This window comes from Apostichopus japonicus, chromosome 11 (assembly GCF_037975245.1).
Source record: "Apostichopus japonicus isolate 1M-3 chromosome 11, ASM3797524v1, whole genome shotgun sequence".
NCBI lineage: Eukaryota > Metazoa > Echinodermata > Holothuroidea > Aspidochirotida > Stichopodidae > Apostichopus > Apostichopus japonicus.
This window is the reverse complement of record NC_092571.1, coordinates 2,503,771-2,527,445: the sequence shown is the minus strand read 5'-3', so window position 1 is coordinate 2,527,445 and position 23,675 is coordinate 2,503,771. Positions and strand designations below refer to the sequence as shown.

At 39.2% G+C, this 23,675-nt stretch overlaps 1 protein-coding gene and 1 long non-coding RNA gene across 3 annotated transcripts in view; both read right to left on the bottom strand.

Annotated features, from left to right (window-relative positions):
- Positions 1 to 4,844: 4,844 nt before the first annotated feature.
- On the bottom strand, positions 4,845 to 10,924 carry LOC139975846 (uncharacterized). The gene is made up of 3 exons (XR_011795923.1): positions 10,894 to 10,924; positions 8,282 to 8,496; positions 4,845 to 6,564 (listed from the first exon to the last, which is right to left on the bottom strand). It is a non-coding gene; the product is annotated as an uncharacterized lncRNA (long non-coding RNA).
- Positions 10,925 to 16,395: 5,471 nt separating this feature from the next.
- LOC139975837 (serine/threonine-protein kinase mTOR-like) overlaps positions 16,396 to 23,675 on the bottom strand; it is a 97,830-nt gene continuing 90,550 nt past the window's right edge. For both annotated transcript variants that reach the window (XM_071984061.1, XM_071984062.1), the window contains exons 50-56: positions 23,004 to 23,151; positions 22,242 to 22,377; positions 20,071 to 20,133; positions 19,079 to 19,159; positions 18,579 to 18,659; positions 17,997 to 18,102; positions 16,396 to 17,423 (exon numbers count right to left, since the gene is read on the bottom strand). In XM_071984061.1, coding sequence (XP_071840162.1) covers positions 17,408 to 17,423; positions 17,997 to 18,102; positions 18,579 to 18,659; positions 19,079 to 19,159; positions 20,071 to 20,133; positions 22,242 to 22,377; positions 23,004 to 23,151 — 631 coding nt within the window. In that variant the 3' untranslated portion in view covers positions 16,396 to 17,407. The remainder of the gene's footprint in view (positions 17,424 to 17,996; positions 18,103 to 18,578; positions 18,660 to 19,078; positions 19,160 to 20,070; positions 20,134 to 22,241; positions 22,378 to 23,003; positions 23,152 to 23,675) is intronic.

Below are 23,675 nucleotides of genomic sequence, written 5' to 3'. Positions count from 1 at the left end.
ATTTATAAGTATCCTATGCCAGGAATCTTTGATTGATTCCTAGCCAAAATGCAAAAGGGAATCTAGGCGTGTATGTATGCAGGTAAACGTTAGTATATGTGATGTTCCAACTTTTAAACGGGATGACTCACCAAGCATATCTTGCATGAATTTCAGGAAAATTAGGATGTAAATTTACAGCACTGAATTCTTTGGCTGCTCAAGTTAATGAGCGGGGTCAAAGGTCAATTGAGGCCATCAGCGGCCAAAATACAAAAACCTCGTAGTCGAGTTTAGTTAACATCTGTAGCATCGGTAAAATGTCATAATTAGGTGGTAAGTCCCCCTCTCTGAGTATTACACTTTAAGCAGTTCTGTTAAGAGGTCAAATGTAAATTGGAGTCAGCTGCCAATAGTCTGAAATCCTTGTCGACATAGCTTCAAATCAAAGCTGCGATTATCCTCATGCTCAGAAATGTACAAGAATCCAGGGGCGTTGGGGCGCGCGCCTCCCGGGTAAGAAAAAGAGGAGAGAAAAAAAAGAGAGAAGAAAAAAGGGGAAAAAAAATAGGGAAAGCAAGGGAGAAGAAATAGAGGAAAAGGAGGGAGTAGAATAAACGGCTAGCAACCAGGAAGAGAAAAAAGGAACAGTGACATAATTACAGGGCTGATCCCTATTATACACATAGGGTAGCCAGTGACGGATCGATGATTTCAGAAGGGGCGTGCGCCTCACCTTACCCCTTACACCGACAACTCCATTTTGACGTTTTCATATTTCCTCTCTCACTAATGCAAATATATATATATATATATATATATATATATATATATTTATATTTGCATTAGTGAGTGAGGAAATATGAAAACGTCAAAATATATATATATATATATATATATAAACAATTGTGCTATGAAACCAACTGTGGCTGGTCTCGAACTCAACCGAGTCGTCGGGAACATCATGCATTTCGGTATTAGACCAGGATCTATATGCGAACTGCACTAGACATATGTCCTTCGATGCAACACTGCCATCCAGATATTAAATGTTATACTCCGACCTGAATGCTAATTGTTACCCTAAACCTAGTACCGTAACTCATACAATGAATCTAAAAATAAATTCCGCATGTGATTGGAGAATTGAGCACATCTCCTGTGAATATCATGTAGTGCATGAGGGGGGAGTGGGGGGGGGGAGGCGGACGCACCTATCACTTCTTGAGATTGTTCCAATCTGCATGAACACCCCCCACAACCCCTACGCCCCACCCCTCTTATCGCTTCCCGATGAGTTTCAAAACTTAATTAATAACCTTCGCCTGTAGTACCAAAACCTTGACAAAGTCCGGCAACACCACTTCATCGATAACAAGTCTAGTGATCGGGCTGTGTATTAGTGACGTCTAGAGGCCGTGAACTGACCTAAATGGAGTGTGACCACTCCCGATTTTGCAATTTCTCAAGATCAGGCCCGAAAAATCTCAAGAAATACCAAGAACACTGTACTGTATGGATTTCTAGCAATATCTAGCGATATGTAGGGATGAAAATCCCAAGATCTTACCTAAACTGAAGGCAGATAGAGAATCGAAACCTTCAGTGAGTACTGAACTTGGAACTGAAATAGTGTAAATAAAACAATGTAATGTAACTCATTAATTATTAAAGGGGTTGCAGAGCTGCCTTTCATGCTCAAATTGATCATTGAATATGTCCATGTGCTCATACATAGAGCATCTGTATGTCTTTATTTCACACAGGAAGACTGTTCTCTCTGGGTATTGAAACATTTTGGAATATAAATTCTACATTTTTTAGTCCTTAAAAGATCTTAATTCTTTTGATTGCCTAGTTGCTAAAGTAATGGTCAAGGCACCGTTTCCTGAATCTGCATAGCCGAGTCATGTCGCGGAGCGGTTGAAAACTATTAATATACAACAACCAGTTAAAACAACGGTATCAGGCAGTATTTTATCACCCTCCGTTCCAGTTTTGAAGAAAAATTGCGATTAAAACATTGAACACTTCTATCGCTTAGCATACAACTTCCGAGGAAACAACACCGTAAAACTGGAGAACATTTATGAATAAGAAAGGTTTGATTTGACTGCTTTGAAATCACGTATGACTGGCAAGATGCGTCGAGCGCCCTCTATCAGCCTCTTTTTTCTTTTCTTTTTTGGTCAGTTTGCAACTTCAGAGGAACAATAGAAACCCGAAAAACTTTTAGGACGAACAAAGGATTCTCAAACCTTTGTTCTGCCTAAAAGATAAGCAGAAAGTTGGTTTATTGTAGATTTGTGTGCGCGGAATTAGCCCGTTTGATACGGGGAAAGGTGATTAATTTCCTCTAGGTGGGTTCTGGTGCGGTTATCTTTAATTCTTTCGAAAATCATACCTAAGGCTGGGGAGGAGACTAATTGGTCGATAGTTTTGAATTTTGTTGCGGTCTTTACTTAGCTTCGGTATTAAAATCTTTTGGGGGGATTTCCATGGGGTTGGGAAATAATGGGTAAGGAAAATATGAGAGTTAATGAATATCGGACTGGGAGTTTTTAAGCATTTGGTCATTTATGTTGTCAAGACCAGTGGAGGATGCATTTTATAGTGGCACTATACCAATTGTTTATATCTATTTTTTTTTTTTTGAGTAGAGGGATGTTTTCGTTGAGACATCCTAAGGGGTTGCCAGGGTTAAAGCTAGTTGCATTACTGATAATTGTACGGTCTATTTCGTGTTTACAGCTGATATCGTATGGGGGCCATCGCAGATATTTGAATATACTTTTAAAGTACGATTCAATTAGCTTTATTTGGTCTTGGGTTTTTGTGATGAGGTTACCTACGTTATCTCTAATGCCTTGGTCTGTTTTACCTGTGTTTGGGGTTGTAATGGGGTTAATGATTTTTTTTTTTTTTTAATTTTCCAAAAGTGTTTCGGGTTTTTATCATTAATGATTGAATCGCAGTTGTTTTGGACGTGGTTATGTTCATCCGCCAATATTTGTCTGTTTATTGCTAGTTAATTTGGGTTTATAGAGTTGGGTCTCGGGAGATGATATAATATAAGTTCTACGTAGGCGACGTCTGAGTTTCATAAGTGAAGTCATATTCATCACTGTTTTGTACAATGACATTGTCAATAAACTGAAAGAAAATAATACTTATCATATCACTTATCATATCTCTTTTCTTTCTTCAGGGAGTCTTCTACATTGTTAAGCTATTGTATGCTTTATAGAAGACTTCCTTTCACATTGTATATTTGCACGTGAAAAAAACAAAATAAATCAAATAAATAAATAATTATTATTTCTAAACAGGAACAGTGGTTAGTGCTATGTATAGAAAGTAAGACAAACTCTTTGTCTAGAATTCAACTGGTATTTCTTTTCCTCATTTTGCAGTTAAAATATTAGAAAAGCCTATCATTTCTCAATTAACAGTTACTGTGGCGCAGTTGTTATGTTGTATAATTTTGCATATTTATTATTGTTTTGTACAAAGAAATTGTCAATAAACTGAAAAAATGAGACAAACTCCTTGTCTTGAGTTCAAACACCAGAGGATGCATTTGATTTTCTATTTATTTGCCTCCTAATATTAGAAACGAGCATTAATTCTCGACAGTTCTAGTGTCGCAGTTGGTAGTGCTCTGTAACTGAGAGAGACAGACAAACTCCATGTCTCCGGTTCGAAACCCAGACAGAGCATTTTGATTTTCTGCTCTTTTCCTGATTCCATTCTGGAATCTGAAGTTTAAATAGTAGAAACGAGCATTAATTCTTAACAGTTCTAGTGGCGCAGTTGGTAGTGCTCTGTAACTGAGAGAGACAGACAAACTCCATGTCTCCGGTTCGAACCCCAGACAGAGCATTTTGATTTTCTGCTCTTTTCCTGATTCCATTCTGGAATCTGAAGTTTAAATATTAGAAACGAGCATTAATTCTTAACAGTTCTAGTGGCGCAGTTGGTAGTGCTCTGGACTGGAGAGACAGACAAACTCCATGTCTCCGGTTCGAACCCCAGACAGAGCATTTTGATTTTCTGCTCTTTTCCTGATTCCATTCTGGAATCTGAAGTTTAAATATTAGAAACGAGCATTAATTCTTAACAGTTCTAGTGGCGCAGTTGGTAGTGCTCTGGACTGGAGAGACAGACAAACTCCATGTCTCCGGTTCGAACCCCAGACAGAGCATCATGTCTGCCGTTCATGTCCAGACAGAGCCTTTTACTTTTCTACCTTCTGGAGGGAGTGGAAGTATAAATATAAGAAACGAAGTTTTTCCAGAGGGAACCGAAATGGTGTAATTGGTAGCTCCATCGTTCAGTAAGCGATTGGTTTGGATTGCATCGGTTCAAGTCCCAGGTGAGTATTTGCAAAAGGAGTTCTGACAAGTGGAAAAGGTGAATCCCGAAGGCGGGCGGTCCCCCTCCTCCTGACAGGTGGATAAGGTGAGTACCGAAGGGGAGACAGGGGAAAGGCGCGGAGAAGGTGAGGTCGCCGCCCCCTCCCCCTCCCCTGACAAGGTAAAGGCGCGGACAAGTGGAGTTCGCCGCCACCCCTCCCCCTGACAAGGTTCACGCGCGGACAAGTGGAGTTTGCCGCCACCCCTCCCCCCTGACTAGCCAATAGCTAGTCAGGGGGGAGGAGTAGTGGAGAAAATGTTTTAAAAAAACGACTAAGTCCAAACAGCAGGATCTTTAAATATTTAAAAAGCTTCTGTTACCAGAGACCCACCTAATGGTCTAGTGGTAAAGACTTTTGCTTTTGCATCTCAAGGTCCCTGGCTCAAACTCAACCTCTGCTTTTCCTTTTACAATACCAGTAAAAGGAAGAAAAAAAAGAGTGATACTTGGAAATGACTTTTTTTGACTTTTTTTTTTTAATGACAAATCAGTTCATGGACAGGATGTTTCTTCATCCCTCCCACCACAGTTAATGCCCTTCAACTACCTGTCCAGAAACAGGTTATCCCTTATCAAATTATTATGCAAATACTAATCAAAACATGCAATACATATTTCATAAACATTCTTAGTGATACCTGCATCTACTATTGAGATGGTTGGGTGACAACAGACAGTTAGTTTCTATAATGTTTCTATTATTTATAATATCAGCCTGGAGGGCAGTCATTTAATGATACTAAGCAGTCACATGTACATATAGGATAAGCCCTATGGCCTTTTTACTTCACACTAGGTGGCTATCCAATTCACACCAGTTCATTCTTTTTGGACATTTTTACACATTTTTTAAACATTTGGAAGACCATTTTCATATGAGGGGAAAACGAATGGATTTCTCCTGGATAAAAATAATAACCCCATCTTACTTTAGCCAGACAGGGCTTGAATCCATTGGTTTGCTTGGCAACAAGTTCCCAATAAAAAGGAGTTGGCCTTCCATGGCTGATTGATGATTCAGTTTACAATACCATGGCACCCCTGCTACCATCAATATCATTTTCTTTAACTTTCATTTATTAACTAAACCTTATTTTGAATTAGTTTCAGAGAACTCTTAATTTTTACATTTTTGCCCTCCAGTTTGAAAAAGGAGACGATACTACCATAGCACAAACTTAATGTGGAAAGGTCGATCCCTTTCATTGCCTTCTCAATCATGCCCCACCCCCCCGACTACCACACCCCAAATTATATACATGAAGAGTGCATTATTGAAAGTTTCTTTAAATATAGCCTTATCAGTAAACCTGTGCTACTGCAAACTGAAAATTCAATTCAAAGATTCTCCCTCTTCACTTTCAACACTTTCATTTCTCCTTCTCTATCCTTCGCCTCACCACCCCCCCCCCCCCACCCCTGGTTTTTCCAACTACCATCCATAACTCCTGCCAATATCAAATTCAGTCACCTTAACATCCCTATAAAGTGTCAGTCGGTCAAGCACCACAATGTTTGTAGACCAAGAAATCAACAACCGAAACCCATTTTTAAATCTCTAAAGCCCCATCAAATAAAGATGCTCTTTTTTTCTTCTTTTTCTCTTAACAAGATTAACACACAAACACCAAATCCAAAATATATAAAATTCCAATTCCCATTTTGAATAATCTTCAAATTTTTTTTGGGCCAAGCCACGTTAAAAAAGTGAGTGTTATTCTTTTTGGCCTTCCCCCATCTTTGTGTTTGCATTGCAACAAGGAGTAGTTTTCTCTACTAAAAAAAACAAAGCAAATAAAACTTAAATAAAAGATGATGACAGCACATGCAGGAGAAGAGTGAGAGCCCTCCCAAGTACAACCGGCTTATGTATACAAAAGACCTCACGGACGCAGATTAAGGGTGAAGGAGTTACACCCCCCTGCGCGGCCGATTTATTTTGTTCCAGTTTCTCGTCCAAGGAGGGCAACTCTATATGGTTCAGAGCTATGTCAAAGAGGAGCGGTTTGCAAGGTGACGGCTTAAAGTCCGGTGGGAATGCCGTGAAGTTGGGCTTGGCGGCCAGGTCCGGCTGGTTGGCGGTGTACCGGTCCAGCCTTTCTACCAGCGGTCGATTGTCCTTTAGACCGAGTTGCGCCATTCCTTTGCTGATGGAAGGTTCATTGGAATCTGAAAATTAACGCAAAGAGGTTCTTGGTAAGCCATGGCCTTTTTTTTTAAGTATTCTTGGGTGGAGGGTATTTTCTATGGGTGAGAGTAGTCGGAGGGAGAAGTCAATTCAATTAATTGTGAGAAATGTCATTCAATTCTGAACCACATAAGGCCTATTCTCATCTTTGTAGTAAGTTTGTCAGCTTGAGCTACCTGACAGTTCATAAGTATGGGGGTATATTTGAGTGGAATTTGAGATTTGAATCCCTGAATAGAGCATGTTTACAAAAACTTGATAATTTGCAGTCATTTTGTTGTTGTTGCTGTCACAAACAGAAATGGATACTCACTTTCTATTATTTGTAGAAGACATAATTGCAGTCTACAAGGCCAGATAAACTATTTTTATTTTGGCTCTCAATTTCTTTATTCTGACCAATTACGATAGAACAAAAAAACAGCATTTTTGATCAGGCGTTTGATACTTCCTTGTGATCCCTGGACATCATACATTCAGTTATGAGCAAAAATAACTGTTGTCTGTCCTGTCCACCACAATAATCCTATTGTAATATTTTCAGACCCTAAGGGCTAATAGGTCTCTCCCCCCCCCCTCCAAAAAAAAAGGGGGTGAAAAAGGGCGGTGCTGCTTCCAACCGAATTAATCTTTTCACTCATTGTTTAACCAAAGAGAAAAATTTGGGAAAGAAAACAACAGATTATTAATATAAAGGCCATATTTCTCTGAATCATTGTCTATGCTCTGATGGAAAACATCTGTTCCAGTAGCAGGGTTCAATTCCCAGGTTCCAAATGGACACGGCAGTTTAATCTGCATTTTCCTGACGATCAGACCCAAAAGAGAACATCGATATGTCTCTCCACCGTTATCCCAAAGAAGAAACCTTTCAGAAACTTAAGGGTACTAAAGGGATTTCTTCCTTTTAAATTAACCAGGGTCCTACACAAAATTAACAGAGCATGATGGTCTCTGCCTGATTAGCCCGATCATGTATTCTTCTGTTTTGTGTTTAGAGTATCCTAAGTAGAAACCTTGTTTGATTAGGGATTGTTGAGGCTCTTGTTCTTCAAACGTTATTTTTACTTTCCAAGTTGTATTGTTTGTGGCATGACTAATGAGTCTTTTAGTTTGTATTGGGGTGTATTCTTGGTCTTTGAGTTCCTGTTCAATATCTTTGATTTGAATTTCAGGGTTTATGCCACAGGCTACTACGGAGAAGTTTCTTTGTCATACTTTTTGGGGGATTCTTGGTTTGGGGTTGCCTAGTTTAGTCTTTTGAGTCCATGGTTTCAGGAGGATATTTGCAGATTTAGGGTCATGGGAGCGATTAGGATGACGTTACTACGAAGACGGTTTATATTTGAGATCATGGCATTTGGTTTTTCTTCATTGATTAGTTTAGCAAGTGTTATTGGTTTTTTTTATAGTTCTGGTAAGATTCCTGATACAACGATTGTTTGAGCAGACTTTTTGGTGGTTGGTTTGGAGTTAGGAGATGGGTTTATTTCAACGGAGTTTGGACGTTGTCTTTTTCTGCTATTTTTGTACAGGGATCCAGTCATTAATGTCTATGTCAAAATCAGAGAGGTTTAGGTTTTTCGACTAGAGGGGTGGTTACAGCTGGGTAAGGGGTTGTCATATTGGCAAAACAGCCCCTCCCTACGGGTTTTAAATGGCTTCTATACAATGAAATTGATCATAGACTTCACTTACCAGAAAGAATTAGTCTCCAGCCTAAGACGGCGGACGGAAAGAATAGGAAGTCCTTTTGAAGAGACACACTATGAATTGAAAGTGTACTCGGTAGCGTTGTGTTGGTATCCAAGGACGTGTACATTTTGTAAATGGCGGGTAAGTAATAGAGTGAAGGATGGTGGGGTGGCGCTATGTCAAAAAGCTAATTGTTGACCAACATAATCCTCAGATCCCTAATGAAAGGAGAGGAATGCAAAAGAAATTAGCCAGTTTTCTTCAGAGTAAGTCTCGTACATTTAGCACAAAAGATTAAACACTAATTAGCAACTTATTCCAACAAAGTTTAGGCTGTGATTGAAACTTTACTGGTGGAAATATAAGTAAATATACATTACATTTTTAGGAACCTTTCTTTCTTATGACTAACCTTGACTGTATATTGCAGCTTTCCAGCTTAGCTGGTGTTTTTTCATCAAATCAGCTCATCTTTGAGTTTTTGATCTTGACAACAATCAACTGTCTTTTTAATTTACCACAACCCAGACCACACTTATTGGCAACTCTTTCCAACAATCTAAGGCAACAATCATCAATTTAAGACAACCAAATTACTAATTACAAAATGATTCCAACAAACTAAGGCACCAGGTCTCATTAATTTAGCACAAACAGACCACACTAGTTAGCCACTCATATCAATAAACTAAGGCAAAACTTATGAATTTAATACAAACACACCACACTGATTACCAACAAATTACCACAGCACTCCTCTTCAATTGAGAACAAACAGACCACACTAATTAGCAACTCATATCAATTAACTAAGGCAGAACTTATCAACTTAATACAAACACACCACACCAATTACCGACTGGTTCCAATTACCGACTGGTTCCAATTACCGACTGGTTCCAATAGGCTAAGGCTGAGGTCTTATACATTTAGCACAAAAACAGGCAACACCAAATACCGCCTGGTTCAAACAGGCTTAGGCACAATGTCTCCTACATTTGGCACAAAACAGACAACACTCATTAAAAACTAATACCAATAAACTAAGGCACCATGTCTCAATAATTTAGCACAAAAACAGACTACATTAATTAGCATCTCATACCACTAAACTAAGACACCAATTAGCTTCATTTTGATGTTGTCATGGTTGCTTGGAATGAGTGGAATGTGTAACTCTGTTCAAACTATATCATGGAACTTGTTCAGCCTTTCTGTAAGAATAGTAGTTTAGCACAAAAAAAACCCACATCAAATACCGACTGGTTCCAACAGGCTAAGGCACCGTGTCGCGTACATTTAGCACAAAAACATAGCAACTGGTTCCAACAGGCTAAGGCACTGTGTCTCTTACATTTGGCACAAAAACACACCACTCCAATTACCAACTTTTTTCAATAGGCTAAGACACCGTGTGTCGTACATTTAGCACAAAAACAGACCACACCAAATACCGACTGGTTCCAACAGGCTAAGGCACCGTGTCTCGTACATTTAGCACAAAAACAGACCACACCAAATACCGACTGGTTCCAACAGGCTAAGGCACCATGTCTCGTACATTTAACACAAAAACAGACCACACCAATACTGAATGGTCCCAACAGGCTAAGGCACAGTGTCTCGTACATTTAGCACAAAAACAGACCACACCAAATACCGACTGGATCCAACAGGCTAAGGCACCATGTCTCCTACATTTAACACAAAAACAGACCACACCAATACTGAATGGTCCCAACAGGCTAAGGCACCGTGTGTCGTACATTTAGCACAAAAACAGACCACACCAAATACCGACTGGTTCCAACAGGCTAAGGCACCGTGTCTCGTACATTTAGCACAAAAAAAGACCACACCAAATACCGACTGGTTCCAACAGGCTAAGGCACCGTGTCTCGTACATTAACACAAAAACAGACCACACCAAATACTGAATGGTCCCAACAGGCTAAGGCACAGTGTCTCGTACATTTAGCACAAAAACAGACCACACCGAATACTGAATGGTCCCAACAGGCTAAGGCACAGTGTCTCCTACATTTAGCACAAAAACAGACCACACCAAATACCGACTGGTTCCAACAGGCTAAGGCACCGTGTCTCGTACATTAACACAAAAACAGACCACACCAAATACTGAATGGTCCCAACAGGCTAAGGCACAGTGTCTCGTACATTTAGCACAAAAACAGACCACACCGAATACTGAATGGTCCCAACAGGCTAAGGCACAGTGTCTCCTACATTTAGCACAAAAACAGACCACACCAAATACCGACTGGTTCCAACAGGCTAAGGCACCGTGTCTCGTACATTAACACAAAAACAGACCACACCAAATACTGAATGGTCCCAACAGGCTAAGGCACAGTGTCTCGTACATTTAGCACAAAAACAGACCACACCGAATACTGAATGGTCCCAACAGGCTAAGGCACAGTGTCTCCTACATTTAGCACAAAAACAGACCACACCAAATACCGACTGGTTCCAACAGGCTAAGGCACCGTGTCTCGTACATTTAGCACTGATCTTGACAGCAATCAACTGTTGAGAGGACAAGACTGATGTTCATGATACTGGCTCACACTGATGTTTCCCTTGAATCTTACTTTTTCTCCAATTTCTGTTAAATCACCTCCAAAAGACCACACCAAATACCGACTGGTTCCAACAGGCTAAGGCACCGTGTCTCGTACATTAACACAAAAACAGACCACACCAAATACTGAATGGTCCCAACAGGCTAAGGCACAGTGTCTCGTACATTTAGCACAAAAACAGACCACACCGAATACTGAATGGTCCCAACAGGCTAAGGCACAGTGTCTCCTACATTTAGCACAAAAACAGACCACACCAAATACCGACTGGTTCCAACAGGCTAAGGCACCGTGTCTCGTACATTAACACAAAAACAGACCACACCAAATACTGAATGGTCCCAACAGGCTAAGGCACAGTGTCTCGTACATTTAGCACAAAAACAGACCACACCGAATACTGAATGGTCCCAACAGGCTAAGGCACAGTGTCTCCTACATTTAGCACAAAAACAGACCACACCAAATACCGACTGGTTCCAACAGGCTAAGGCACCGTGTCTCGTACATTAACACAAAAACAGACCACACCAAATACTGAATGGTCCCAACAGGCTAAGGCACAGTGTCTCGTACATTTAGCACAAAAACAGACCACACCGAATACTGAATGGTCCCAACAGGCTAAGGCACAGTGTCTCCTACATTTAGCACAAAAACAGACCACACCAAATACCGACTGGTTCCAACAGGCTAAGGCACCGTGTCTCGTACATTTAGCACTGATCTTGACAGCAATCAACTGTTGAGAGGACAAGACTGATGTTCATGATACTGGCTCACACTGATGTTTCCCTTGAATCTTACTTTTTCTCCAATTTCTGTTAAATCACCTCCAGATAGCACTTCCAGATCTCTCTGTAGAGGACAGGCTTGAAGGTATTCTCATATTTGGTGGAGTTTATGATCTTTCAACCACTTGTTCTAAACCTGATCCAGCTTCATTACAGACATCCAAGACTCACAATTTTCCTTCCATTTTCTTCATCTTCTCTCACCTGAGACAGTACTGTAAAAGATAAGAAGATTTCATATATTGGAAAGCAGATAGACATTGCAACTAGACTCATTTTTATACACTCCCTCCCTTCCTCCCCTCCCTACCCTGACTACCTAAACAACCCTGACTGCTGCCTCATTGATATAACTATGTATAAACAAATGTATATCATTGTGGTTTAATGGCAGAAATAACGAAACGAATACCAGAGCTTAAATATTTCTGTGTTACTATAGTAAATTGTGCATATCCTAACGGAAGCATTACAGAATCTTCAATGTCTCAGACCTTCAGCAGGATGTTACAGTCACGGTTCATGGAGTCTTCTTGTGAATCAGTGTGGCCAATGCAATGCTGTAAACACAAATATAAAAGCAATATACCTATGGTGTGAAATAAATTTTAGTAGTTTTTTTTAGTAGTTTTACATAAGATCATCTTCCAGTTTGCGTATGCAGATACCTTTCCGATGAATGTTTACAAACATGAATAAACTGTACCTCTTTTTGTTACTAAGTGCCTGTTTAATTCGGATACTTGCAATATATGACTTATTAATGAACCTTATAGACATTGCTATCAAACCTACATATGGAGTACTTCATAAAATGCCAAAACTTCCTTTGATGTACATTGTTCACTATAATGGTCAAGGTAACATCAGCTTGCATGGAGAGTTTTCTCCATACTTGAACCATCACCAACATCAATTAGACCACAGAGCTAGGCCTAATTGCTTGAGAATTTCATTTTACAAAGTACCGTTGCTTGTATGAGAAGCCTAGGATAGGCTAGTTCGTCCTCATCTCTATCTAGCCTCCGCTTTGGTGGGCTAGCCTAGGTTTTCCCATTTTCATTTGGTATTGCCTAGCCTGGGGCCATTTTTTCCCTCCCCTAACAACATTATTTTCCTCCCACTAAAAAGTTAAGTAACTTACCTCCCCCACATCATAGGGGAGTCAAGTACGTTTTGATGGGAAAGTAACATTTTCAGGGGAGTTAACTAAGGTTTTTCATGGGAGGCATATTGGCTAGGCTATGTGGAAAGAATAGATGTTGTACTTGTAAGTGGAATAACTGTAGGAAAAGATTTAAGGGAGAAAGGTCACGTTAAGTGTGCAAAATAACATGGGTAAGGAAACTAACATACTATTTTCAAGGAAGGAGACTGTTGTTCTGTAGGCTCTGACCCATATTTTCTTTGTAGAGTAAGCTAAAGGAAGTTGTGATAGTATGAAGGAAAATAGAAAATGTGACCAGGTACCTTACTTGTGTAACTGTTCAGTGATTGGAAGATAAAAAGTGTTTGTGAATATGCCGGATTGTTTGCAAAGGATTGTATGCGAACATGGGGTAATTTACGTGCGTGGAATTCATGGTCATAATGGGTTGTTTGCTTGTATGGCATTATTGTGGGAATGAAATGACAGAAAATTTAGCCTATAGGTATGCCTTCCTTGGTTCCTCCCCTAAAATCGTTGTTTTCCCATTTACCAGTTTCTTCAATAACTACAAGTGTCTCTTTGAAATATGTTCCTTTCTTTCACCAAACTCTCCTAATTCAAAAGATACATTTACTACGTACAGTTGTTTCACTACCTAAATTAATTCTTTCCACAGCCAAGCCGTCTTTCTTTCCTCCCCTGAAAAACGTTGGTTTCAACCCCTAAAAATAAATTCAGGGAGGAAACTATTGTTTTTATTCTTGGAAGTTGGAGAAGAAACCAACGTTTTTCCGGTCCGGAAATTAACAGGATACTGCCTTGCCTGTCCTGATGGAAAAAAAAAAGCAAAGTGAGAGCTTTCATCCTAAGCTAATTTGTCCGGCTGCGAGTTAGTTTCTTAAGGATGTGTTTCTGTTAAGTGCTAGATGGCATAACCTAGGCTATGGTAGGCTACTCTGGTAGGAATTCAAAGACAATTAAAATTTAAGTTAGGCCTAGCCTTACTGTACTACTAGCCTTAACCAGAAAGTAATTAGGCCCAACCAGCTGTAGGTCTAGTATTTTGTCGGAAGATATAAAGTGAATTACTTTACTTACGTAAATTGTCTAGTGAATATCATATTAGACCTAGACCTAGGTTAGCATTCCAACTAGTATAGACGCCAGTGCCTACGTGAGCTAGCCTATCGCTAGGCCTAAGCGATACTATTATATGATAGGCTAGCCTAATTTCTCACGCTCCACAAAACTAATGAACAACCTTCGAGCTGGTGAATATATCTGCCATTTACATTCTTTGGCAGTTACTCCCCATACAGAATAGGCTACAAATTACAATTACGTATGAATTGTTAGCCAACGGCTGCCAGGAAGCGGACTGCTCGTGCAAACTTTCGTGAGCTTTATATAGTAAATGACTGACTATGGCATCTGGTCAAATGTCACAGCTGTTGGTACGGTAGGTCACTGTCATTTAACTGGAAAGAGCTAGAAAGTGGTTGCTTGTGTCCACACGTCGGCAACCATTTTATCATCAAACTCACTCGCCTAGATATCATACAATATGCAGACACTCAATTTTTACCCCACTTCATTGTGTGAAAATGTTTAGGATTATCGTTTTTAGGGTAGGTAAAGTACGTTCCCCGATAAAGTTGTTTAACATAATTTAAGCATACTAAAATTTGGAGGCAGTTACTGATGGTAGGCTCCATGTTACTGTGTACCATTCCAGTGCAGGAGGGAGAGGTGTGTAGAGTTAAGGCAGTACTTTCAGGGGTGACAGCCCGATATTCATTAGGTTCTATATTCATAAGGTTCATTGTTCATAACGTTGGCTATTCATATAGAGCAAAAAGGTTTGTTGTTCATAATTGGTAAAAGGGTTCGATATTCATAATGGTGAAAAAGGCTCGTTATTCATAATAGGATGAAGGGTTCGATATTCATAATAGAGCAAAGAGTTTGTAATCCATAATAGACAAAAAGTTTCGTTATTCATAATAGGAGGAAAGGTTCGATATTCATAATGGTGAAAAAGGCTCGTTATTCATAATAGGACGAAGGGTTCGTTATCATTCACAATAAGGAGAGGAAAAGGACCCCCTTTAGGAAACGTACAAGTTTATGCCGTTTCCGTACAAGTCGGTAGGAAAATGGAGGACGTCTTTTGCACTTGTATGACGCACTTCTCTCCTATTATGACTAACGAACCTTTTTTCACATTATGAATAACGGACCCCTCGCTCCATTATGAATATCAGACCTTTCTTCCTAGTATGAATAATGAACCTTTTTGTCTATTATGGATTACGAACCCGTTGTTCTATTATGAATATCGAACCCTTTGTCCCATTATGAAAAACGAACCTTTTTGTCCATTAAGGATATCGAACCGTTTTGCCCATTATGAATATCAAACCTTTGTTTCCATTATGAATACCGGACCTTATGAATTATGATCCCTTTTTATTATGAATAACGAACCTTTATTTCCATTATGGATAGCGAACCTTTTTATCGAAAAATTGCATGTTATGAATAACGAACCTTATGAACAATGACCCTTATGACTAATGGTCCTTATGAATATCGGGCTGACCCCCTTTCAGGTCTGTAGTCTCTCACTGATTGGAAAGTGAGGTACTTTCATACACAGCAGTGTACTTAGTGTTCTCAGGGTATCTAATATCGAAAGTATGTTTGTTAGAGACGTGTCGTTTGTAGCAATCACTTTAACTTGTTAATGTTACATAACACACAATTCTATATCGTTTCTTTGACAGCGATTCAAATGATGCAACAAAGAGATAATTTTAATTTGTTTCACTTTTCTTTATTTAAGACGTTTACAACTTTTCTCTCAGCCAGGACCCATCTTTGTCACTGGACTACCAAACTATGACTTCTAAGTAGAGTTTCTAATATTTCCAAAATTTTCATCAAGATCTTTGAAAAGTGGGATGTCAAAGGTACAATGTTGAACTCTGGTGTTGAATTCTCTAAGAATTCAATTGACTATTTTCATACCATTGATGTGAAGTGATTATTGACAGACCGAATCTTGATAATACTTTAAAAAAAAATCCAATAATGCATTATTTGAAAGTTATTTTTCTTGGAATAAAACTGCTAAGTTTATAAACATAAGCAGTTTTATTGAAAGGAAAACAAATGTTTACAAACTACATTTCATTTCTGCATACCTTATTAACATACATTATTAACATACATTATATTACTTCCTTAAAGGTCAAAGCCTGTTCATATATTCATTTGGAAAACTTACATTTTTTCTAAGTTTTGCACAGAAAGGTCAATAAGAGAATTCTCAACCTTATCATGCAATTGTTCTAGCAACATTGGGGGGGGGGGGGGGGGAGGAGGACTTTTGAAACCAAAAATAATAAGCTCTCTGACAACAGGCCATAACAGAAATGATGTATAAAAAGGATGCTACTAAATATCGCACAAAATTCTAAATAACCATAGCACAAGTGTAGCACCATCTGATAATTGGCTAGGCAGATTCTGATGGGGAAATTTAGTAAACTGCTCCTTTCTTCATTTACTGACTCTGCACAATTAATCTGGTCCTGCACATTATGTTTGTACACGTGTATATACATGTGCTTGTAATGTTATGACCTTAAATACGTACCTACACCAGGTCAGTGTTAGAAAACATGAGCAGGGGGAGGGGGTGGGGGTTCGAATCGTAGCAAAGAAGAAAGAACACCCGAAAGAAGACACTGGCAAGTTTATAGTAGATCTAAGTTGGGCTTTAACAATGGTATAGGCTTGTGTAAGCTTGTTAGATTTAACCAATAGTGGGCCTATACTCGATGCCTGTAGTCCGAACTTGTGTAGTTGCCCTGGCCCATACTTATTTTAAGTACCTTGCATTCTTGTAATGGATATAGTATGCTCTATTTCCTAGTTCACAAAATTTGATGTATCTGCCAAGTCAATTGCTTTGACCTTAAACCCTGAACATCTAGTTAAACAGAACTTGAACCCACAAGTTTTTTGTGCTATACAAGAACATAAGAAAGTAAATTGCAATAACGAAACATCCATAGATATACTTGATGAAGAAAATTGTCCAAAGTAGATGGTAATTAGTTGGTAATTGTTGGCTGAACATTATGTCAACTATAGTAGGTGGTTATATAACATAACCCAGTGACTTTAACACAGGCAAGAATGACTTCAACACAGGCAAGCACATTAATGAAATGAGTAGCAATCGTCACATGCCAAAACTAGGTACGTTTAATATTTAGACAAATTAGTCGTTACAATCATTTAACAGACACTATATAACTGTTATGTATAACATGTTATATATAACAGATGCTATATAACTTATTTTTACTGCAAATAAATTCTGCTCTCTCAAAATGCGAGGAGCTTAACACAAGATGTTAAGGTGCATGTTCCCTTTAACTGGAAATGATCTAGAATCCTGAGAAAAACACCATTATTCTCATGTTGTTTACCATGATAGTCTCAAACTCTTATGTACAATATGAACCGTTGGGTGCTGCTGGTGTAACCGTGCACGGACAGACGAGCCTCACCAAAATGGACACCTGTTTGTGAAATGAAAAAAAAAAGTGTCTTTAGCAATAGTGTAAAAACAGGAGGTTTGGCCCAAGCTCTTTTCATGTTAAATTATCAGGGGCACAGTCCTGCCACCTTTGGGGGGGGGGGGTTCATGGGGGGTGGCAGTAAACCTACAGTACATAGATATATAATAGTACATTAATACATTCCATGTGTATGCGATACAACATAAACAGTACAATCAAGTATCTTCCAGTTTACTAAAAATTTCTTGGGGAGGGGGGGGGGGTGTGGGCTGATATCTGGGTTAGCATTATCAACCAACTGAAGGCCAAATTCAAGTGTTAGCTCAGTGGTTAACGCCGGTGCCTTTCAATCACAAAGTCCCGAGTTTGAGTCACTCCAAGATTAATGTATGTCGTCCAGTTACAGAGTTGTTGACAATTCATAATCATGGACGTTAAATATGAATATAGGAGACTGACTCGGTCAGCTGGCGGCTTTTAATAAGCCAATGAGGCTTCTTCGCGTGTTCCTGCCAGGAGGATCTAACATACATAGATACAAGTCAGGCTATATCTATTACTTGGGTTACTAACCATCCAATGTAACACTGGCATAGATTCTCGTGAGATGTGGCTTGTTGTATTAGTAACTCAACCTGAGTCGGTACATCAACTGCCTCCTTAGATGAGAAATCACGACCTAGAAGTAAGACATAAAGTATTAAATAGGAAACATACCACAGGCATAGAGAGAACCATATTAGCAGTTCCATCTACAATATTACTAATGTAGGGAGAAACAGATACTTAATGGTAACACCAGTCTTACTTGCACGATACATGAGATGGTGAAATATTCTATCACCCTGTATCCTTGCCCGTGATTATGTACCATACTGTGAAACAGTTCTTCAATTTAAAAACAGTAACACCAGTCTTACCTTTGACAATACAAGAGATGGTGGAACACACACAATGAAATATTCTATCACAAGCCTCTGTATCATACTGTGAAACTTTTAACACCAGCATTACATATGGTGACACACATTATAACCTCATGGTGGTAACAATAGCAATTTACCTATAATTGCGCTTGTACACGTTTATACAAGCAGTGTCGGACAGTGATAAGTTCAAACCTACATTTAATACCAGTGATGGCACCCGTCTTACCTGTCAGTTTGTCCCTCACTCTGTTTATGATAGCTATTGCCTTCTTGTTCAGAGCCTCTGTTGGTACACCAAGCTCACCACCTGGAAATAAGTCAATTTGACATAATTTAACATGGCATATCAAAAATTTGAGACAGATCAATAAACATCCTTGCATAAATTACTGTTATTATGTTTTGTTATGTTATAAATTGGTAATCTGATGGCTTTATACACAACACAAATTATTAAACTCTTGCACTGCAAGTGAACCAAAATTTACTTTTCAAACTTCCACTGCAACTAGAAAGACTGCATCTGAAGACACTGATATCTCCTCGATGACTATCGCAAGGAAAGAAGGAATTGCCTGATATAATCTCATATGGTCATTCCGTTGAACCACCCAGTCCTTCTAGCACATATTCATTGGTTGGAATACCATGAGGAATCCCACCCACGCCATTTAAAAAAGAATAAGTAGCAAAATTTTCATCTTTGGTGTATTAGAAACTACTCACCTAACGAACTAACGCTTTCTGACTGATTTGCTGGTTTATTGTGTTTAGGTGACATCTCCATGCCAACCTTATCCAGGATGTCTATAATGAATGGAACAAAAAAAAACAGAATTTGTGACAAACTACCAACCAAAAAAGATCAATAATTATTATTATTACAATATTTCTATAGCGCCATGACTAAAAAGATATTCTATGGGGCTTTACAAAACATATAGCTAAACACAAGTATATACAAAAAGAAGTAAGCAATACGAAGACAAGATACAAATAACAACTAGGCAAGACAAAAGACAACCACAGAGACAATTAAAAGCAACTTTTTGAAGTTTTGATAAAAATTTGTTGTGTCCATACACACACACACCATCGACATTGCATAACTTTCTTCTACCTTCGACAAGGAATTAAGACCTCCAAATGGTTGCCACCTTTGGGTCAAACATTTCTACATGTAATACTGCCAACCTCCAATGATAATTTCACAAATCAAACATTTCTTCCTTCATTCACTTGTACAGACAAAGCTAAATACAGTTAGAAAACAAGCAATTAAAAGTATTTTGAATTTTTGGGGGAGAAATATTGGCGTCAAGGACCAGGTCGTGACCTGAGGAAAACATGTCACTTGGTCCCTACCTTAAGGTCTACATGTTTCCTTGAGCATATTATAAGAATGAAAATAACTGGTTATTTCTCAGGGCTGCCTAATTGACCCCCGGTTGTGCCACCACCCCCCCCCCCCGCTCCTGACCACCCCCTCCCAAATACATACCAACACCTGCAATGCCAGAGAAGGTCCCCCACCCCCCTCCTGACCACCCTCTGCTAGGCCTGGGAAAACATACCAACACCTCCACTGCCAGAGAAGGTCCCCCACCCCCCTCCTGACCACCCTCCGCCAGGCCTGGGAAAACATACTGACACCTGCACTGCCATAGAAGGTCCCTGCCCCCTCCTGACCACCCTCCGTCAGGTCTGGGAATACATACCGACACCTGCACTGCCAGAGAAGGTCCCCGACCTTGCCTTGGACCTCTTGTCCTTAGCTGTTGCTGGAAATAAAATGTGAGAAATTAATCAGCACCACACTTCCACAATCTGATGCTCATTCATTGATTTGAGTACATTAAAGCAGTACCGTGGGTTTTGTTTACTTTTCAGAATCTACGTAGCTGAGTAGAATCGCTGGATTCTCGAGTATCATCGAACCTTACATTTTAGCATCAAAAATCTAGATAAGTTTTGAGGTGAATTTTGACAAGGCCAAGCTAATGAAAGGAAATTGCTGAGTAATTGCAGTATCAAATAATGACAGAATATTCACAAAATCAATGTCAAAGCAGCTTGATTGTTGGTTGCCTAGGTTACATATGATGAAGTAAAAGCCCAAAATAAAGTGGAGAGATTTTACTTTGCATATGAGGTTGATACCACAACAACCTATCTGGAAGTAATATCAATCTGGTTTGGTAAATTTGACAGACATTCAGTGATATAATGCAATAGTCTGTTTCCACCGTACCTCCTACTCAGCTTCGATGGTAAATAAAATCAATTTTTATGGTCAAATTTCCAATCTGTATAACATTAGGACTGAATTTCTGTACTGAAACATGTCCCACTTAACTGATTATTGTTGAAAATGAAATTGACAAAAAAGAAATCCTTACTTTATCAAGAAAAAATATATATATATATAGTTATTCACTGTAAAGAATCATAATTTTCCATATCGTTAGTCCAGTTTTAAGTTTCACAACATACACCTTTAAATTCTTGTTAATGGTTTGAGCATATTCTTGAATTTGCAACCATTTAACCTTTTTAGTTCCTTCCAGTTTTAATCACAAACCTATGAACTCTGGTTTCAGCTAAATGTAAAAACCACACAAGATCAATTGTCAACGGAGACGTGAAAATAAGTTGATTGTCCTGAAGATAATAAAGAACTAAAGACAATAACAGGTTGGAAAGATACCTGAAACTGGATCAAGTATCGGGCCATAAATAATGGGAACGTTGTCTAACATTCACTTCATTTGGAAAAGCCATTATGTATCACTGACAAAAGTCACAAGTGCAAGAAACACCAAGTGTTACCAACATCCACCCACATGTTTATTATTCGTAGGGAATCGATTTCATCGTGTTTACATGAATGTATAGGATAAGAGGTGGTAACATCTACCCCTAATTCTCCAGTATACCTCTCCCCTGGTCTACATGTCAAATGCAAGTGTATTAGAGGCTTTACGGTACCCGACGCTACAGACTCTACCTGCTTTTCGAGGAGTCCAGTTTGAATAAATGTTTTGATGAGACTCAAATTTCTTTTTCATCCTCTTAATCTAAATAAATATGTTCTCCAAAATCCAACTTAAACTCACGAAATTGGCAATAAAGCTTCCCCTAGACATATCTGCTTTGATGTACAATCATCTTCAGTCAAAAGTTTGAAAGAAAGGTGATTGGCCTTAAAAATGCTGTTTAGACACAAAAATTGTATTCATGTGTCTTGTGCCAGTTTTTTAGGGTTTTTAAGAGAGAAATGTATAAATTGAAAAAAAAGCATGGTAGTGCTTGTTGAACCAACCTTTTGGTGGTAATTAACTAACTAGACTGCTAATTGGACATGAACCCATTATCTGTTACATTGTTCTACCAACTTAGACTGATAAAATCAGACAAGACTTCAAGGAATTGCTAATTAGGAGAATTACTAATTAGGAGAATTGCTAATTAGGAGATGTGAAACTGTTGCGTTGACATGCTTGTAGATTGAGGGTTATTCATTTGGCCAAACTCACATCCATAAACTGCCCCCCCCCCCCCGCTCTCCACCATATAACACTGGTACCATACAGTTATGAATATATTCTCACCATCCATTAACTGCAGTAGAAGGTACAGCCAATCCCCCTCCCCCCCCCCCCCGCCCCATACAAATGGCTTTCTCTCCTACACCTCAGACCATCTAACGCTCTTGAAGAAGGGGTCACACCCCTCCCCCCTTAAACAAAACAAAATCGGTCCCCTACCATCTATAACTGTCAACTCACCATCTACTAAGCTCCTCTTTCAGGGATAGTATGACCCCCCTCCCCCTCCTCCCCCCAATACAAAACAACTAATGAAATACACATATAAGCTGCTGACTCACTATCCATTAATCTCCAGTTGAGTAATGGATCGTACACAAAGGCTTCCAGTACAGCCATGATACTGTCCTTGTGCTCTCTGATCACCTGCATCACGCTCTCACAGGTCACTCGGTAGTTTCCATCGATGCCGGTCACCTAGGCAGAAACAAGAAACGTGTGAAACTGTAAAAAGCAGCTGGTGTTCTTTGCAGTGATGGACAAACACCTCAGTCACATAAGCTGTTCTCCAAGTTGAGTGACTATGCATTGAGGACAGTCATTGTAACAACCAGAAGACTGTGTAGAGAGTATGTACTCATCCTGGTACTCTAGCATAGTTAGCTGTACTAACACTTGTAACTTTTACTCAGGACATTTTGAAGAGCAGTATAGAAAGTATAAAGATAAATAAATAATGTATCTGTACTCATGCTTTGAGCCTTGCAATTGTACCCATAACCACACCAAGGGGAATTCGATTTGTATTCATACTCATGTTAAGAACCTTGTACCTGTTACCCATAATCACACCAAGGGGAATTCTAGTTGTATTACTCATGCTGTTACTCATACTCATGCTGTTGTACTGGTACTACAAGTCTATCAGTGACTTAAATTTCATCCCAAAATAAAGGCAAGTTCTTTACACCTCTGTTAATCAAAAGCAGCATCGATCAACTTAAAATAATTATTGAAAATTTCAATATAAACCAAAAAATTCAGAAGAAAAGTGAACCAATACTCCAGATTGTTGTCAACATTTGGAGTATTTTCCTATTTACCTCCATGGCGTTGATCAACATCCTGGTCAGCCTGAAGGGAATCTTCTCTGGGAACTTCTCACGTGTCATGGCTACCTCAAAGCAGTCGCCAAAGTCGATATGGATGATTTTACCAGTCAGTCGATCCAGCATAAGGTTTGAGGGATGTCTAAAAGATGTGTATAAAAGAATGAGAGAAATTGGATATCATGTTAATCAGTTCACTTTTAGAGTAACAGGTCTTGGAGATATCAGACATGATGCAACTACTCCAGTGGAAGCTTGCAAAAAACTGCAAATCAAGATTATTAAAACAGACGATGATGGGTTAGTGTCTTTCTTGTTTTTCCTTACGCATATTTTGCTTTTATCCAGATATGATGCATCTGTGACACCACGACCAGGTTCCGACCATTTACAAATTATGTGTACAAGTAAGTTGGCCCAACGTTTCGATCCTAGCAGGATCTTCTTCAGAGGTTAATGACAAGTAACAGTAACAGAAAGGACAAATACACACACAGAATACAGACAGGTTAATGAGTATGGTAAACACAAAAGAGATAGATGTAAGGGGATTAGTAGACAAGGGATGGAGAGAAGAAAGAAACCAACAGGGGAAGAGGAGAGGTAGGAGATAAACAGTTTAGGGACAACAGTAAGGGATAAACAGTAGAGTGTCCCTCTACTGGG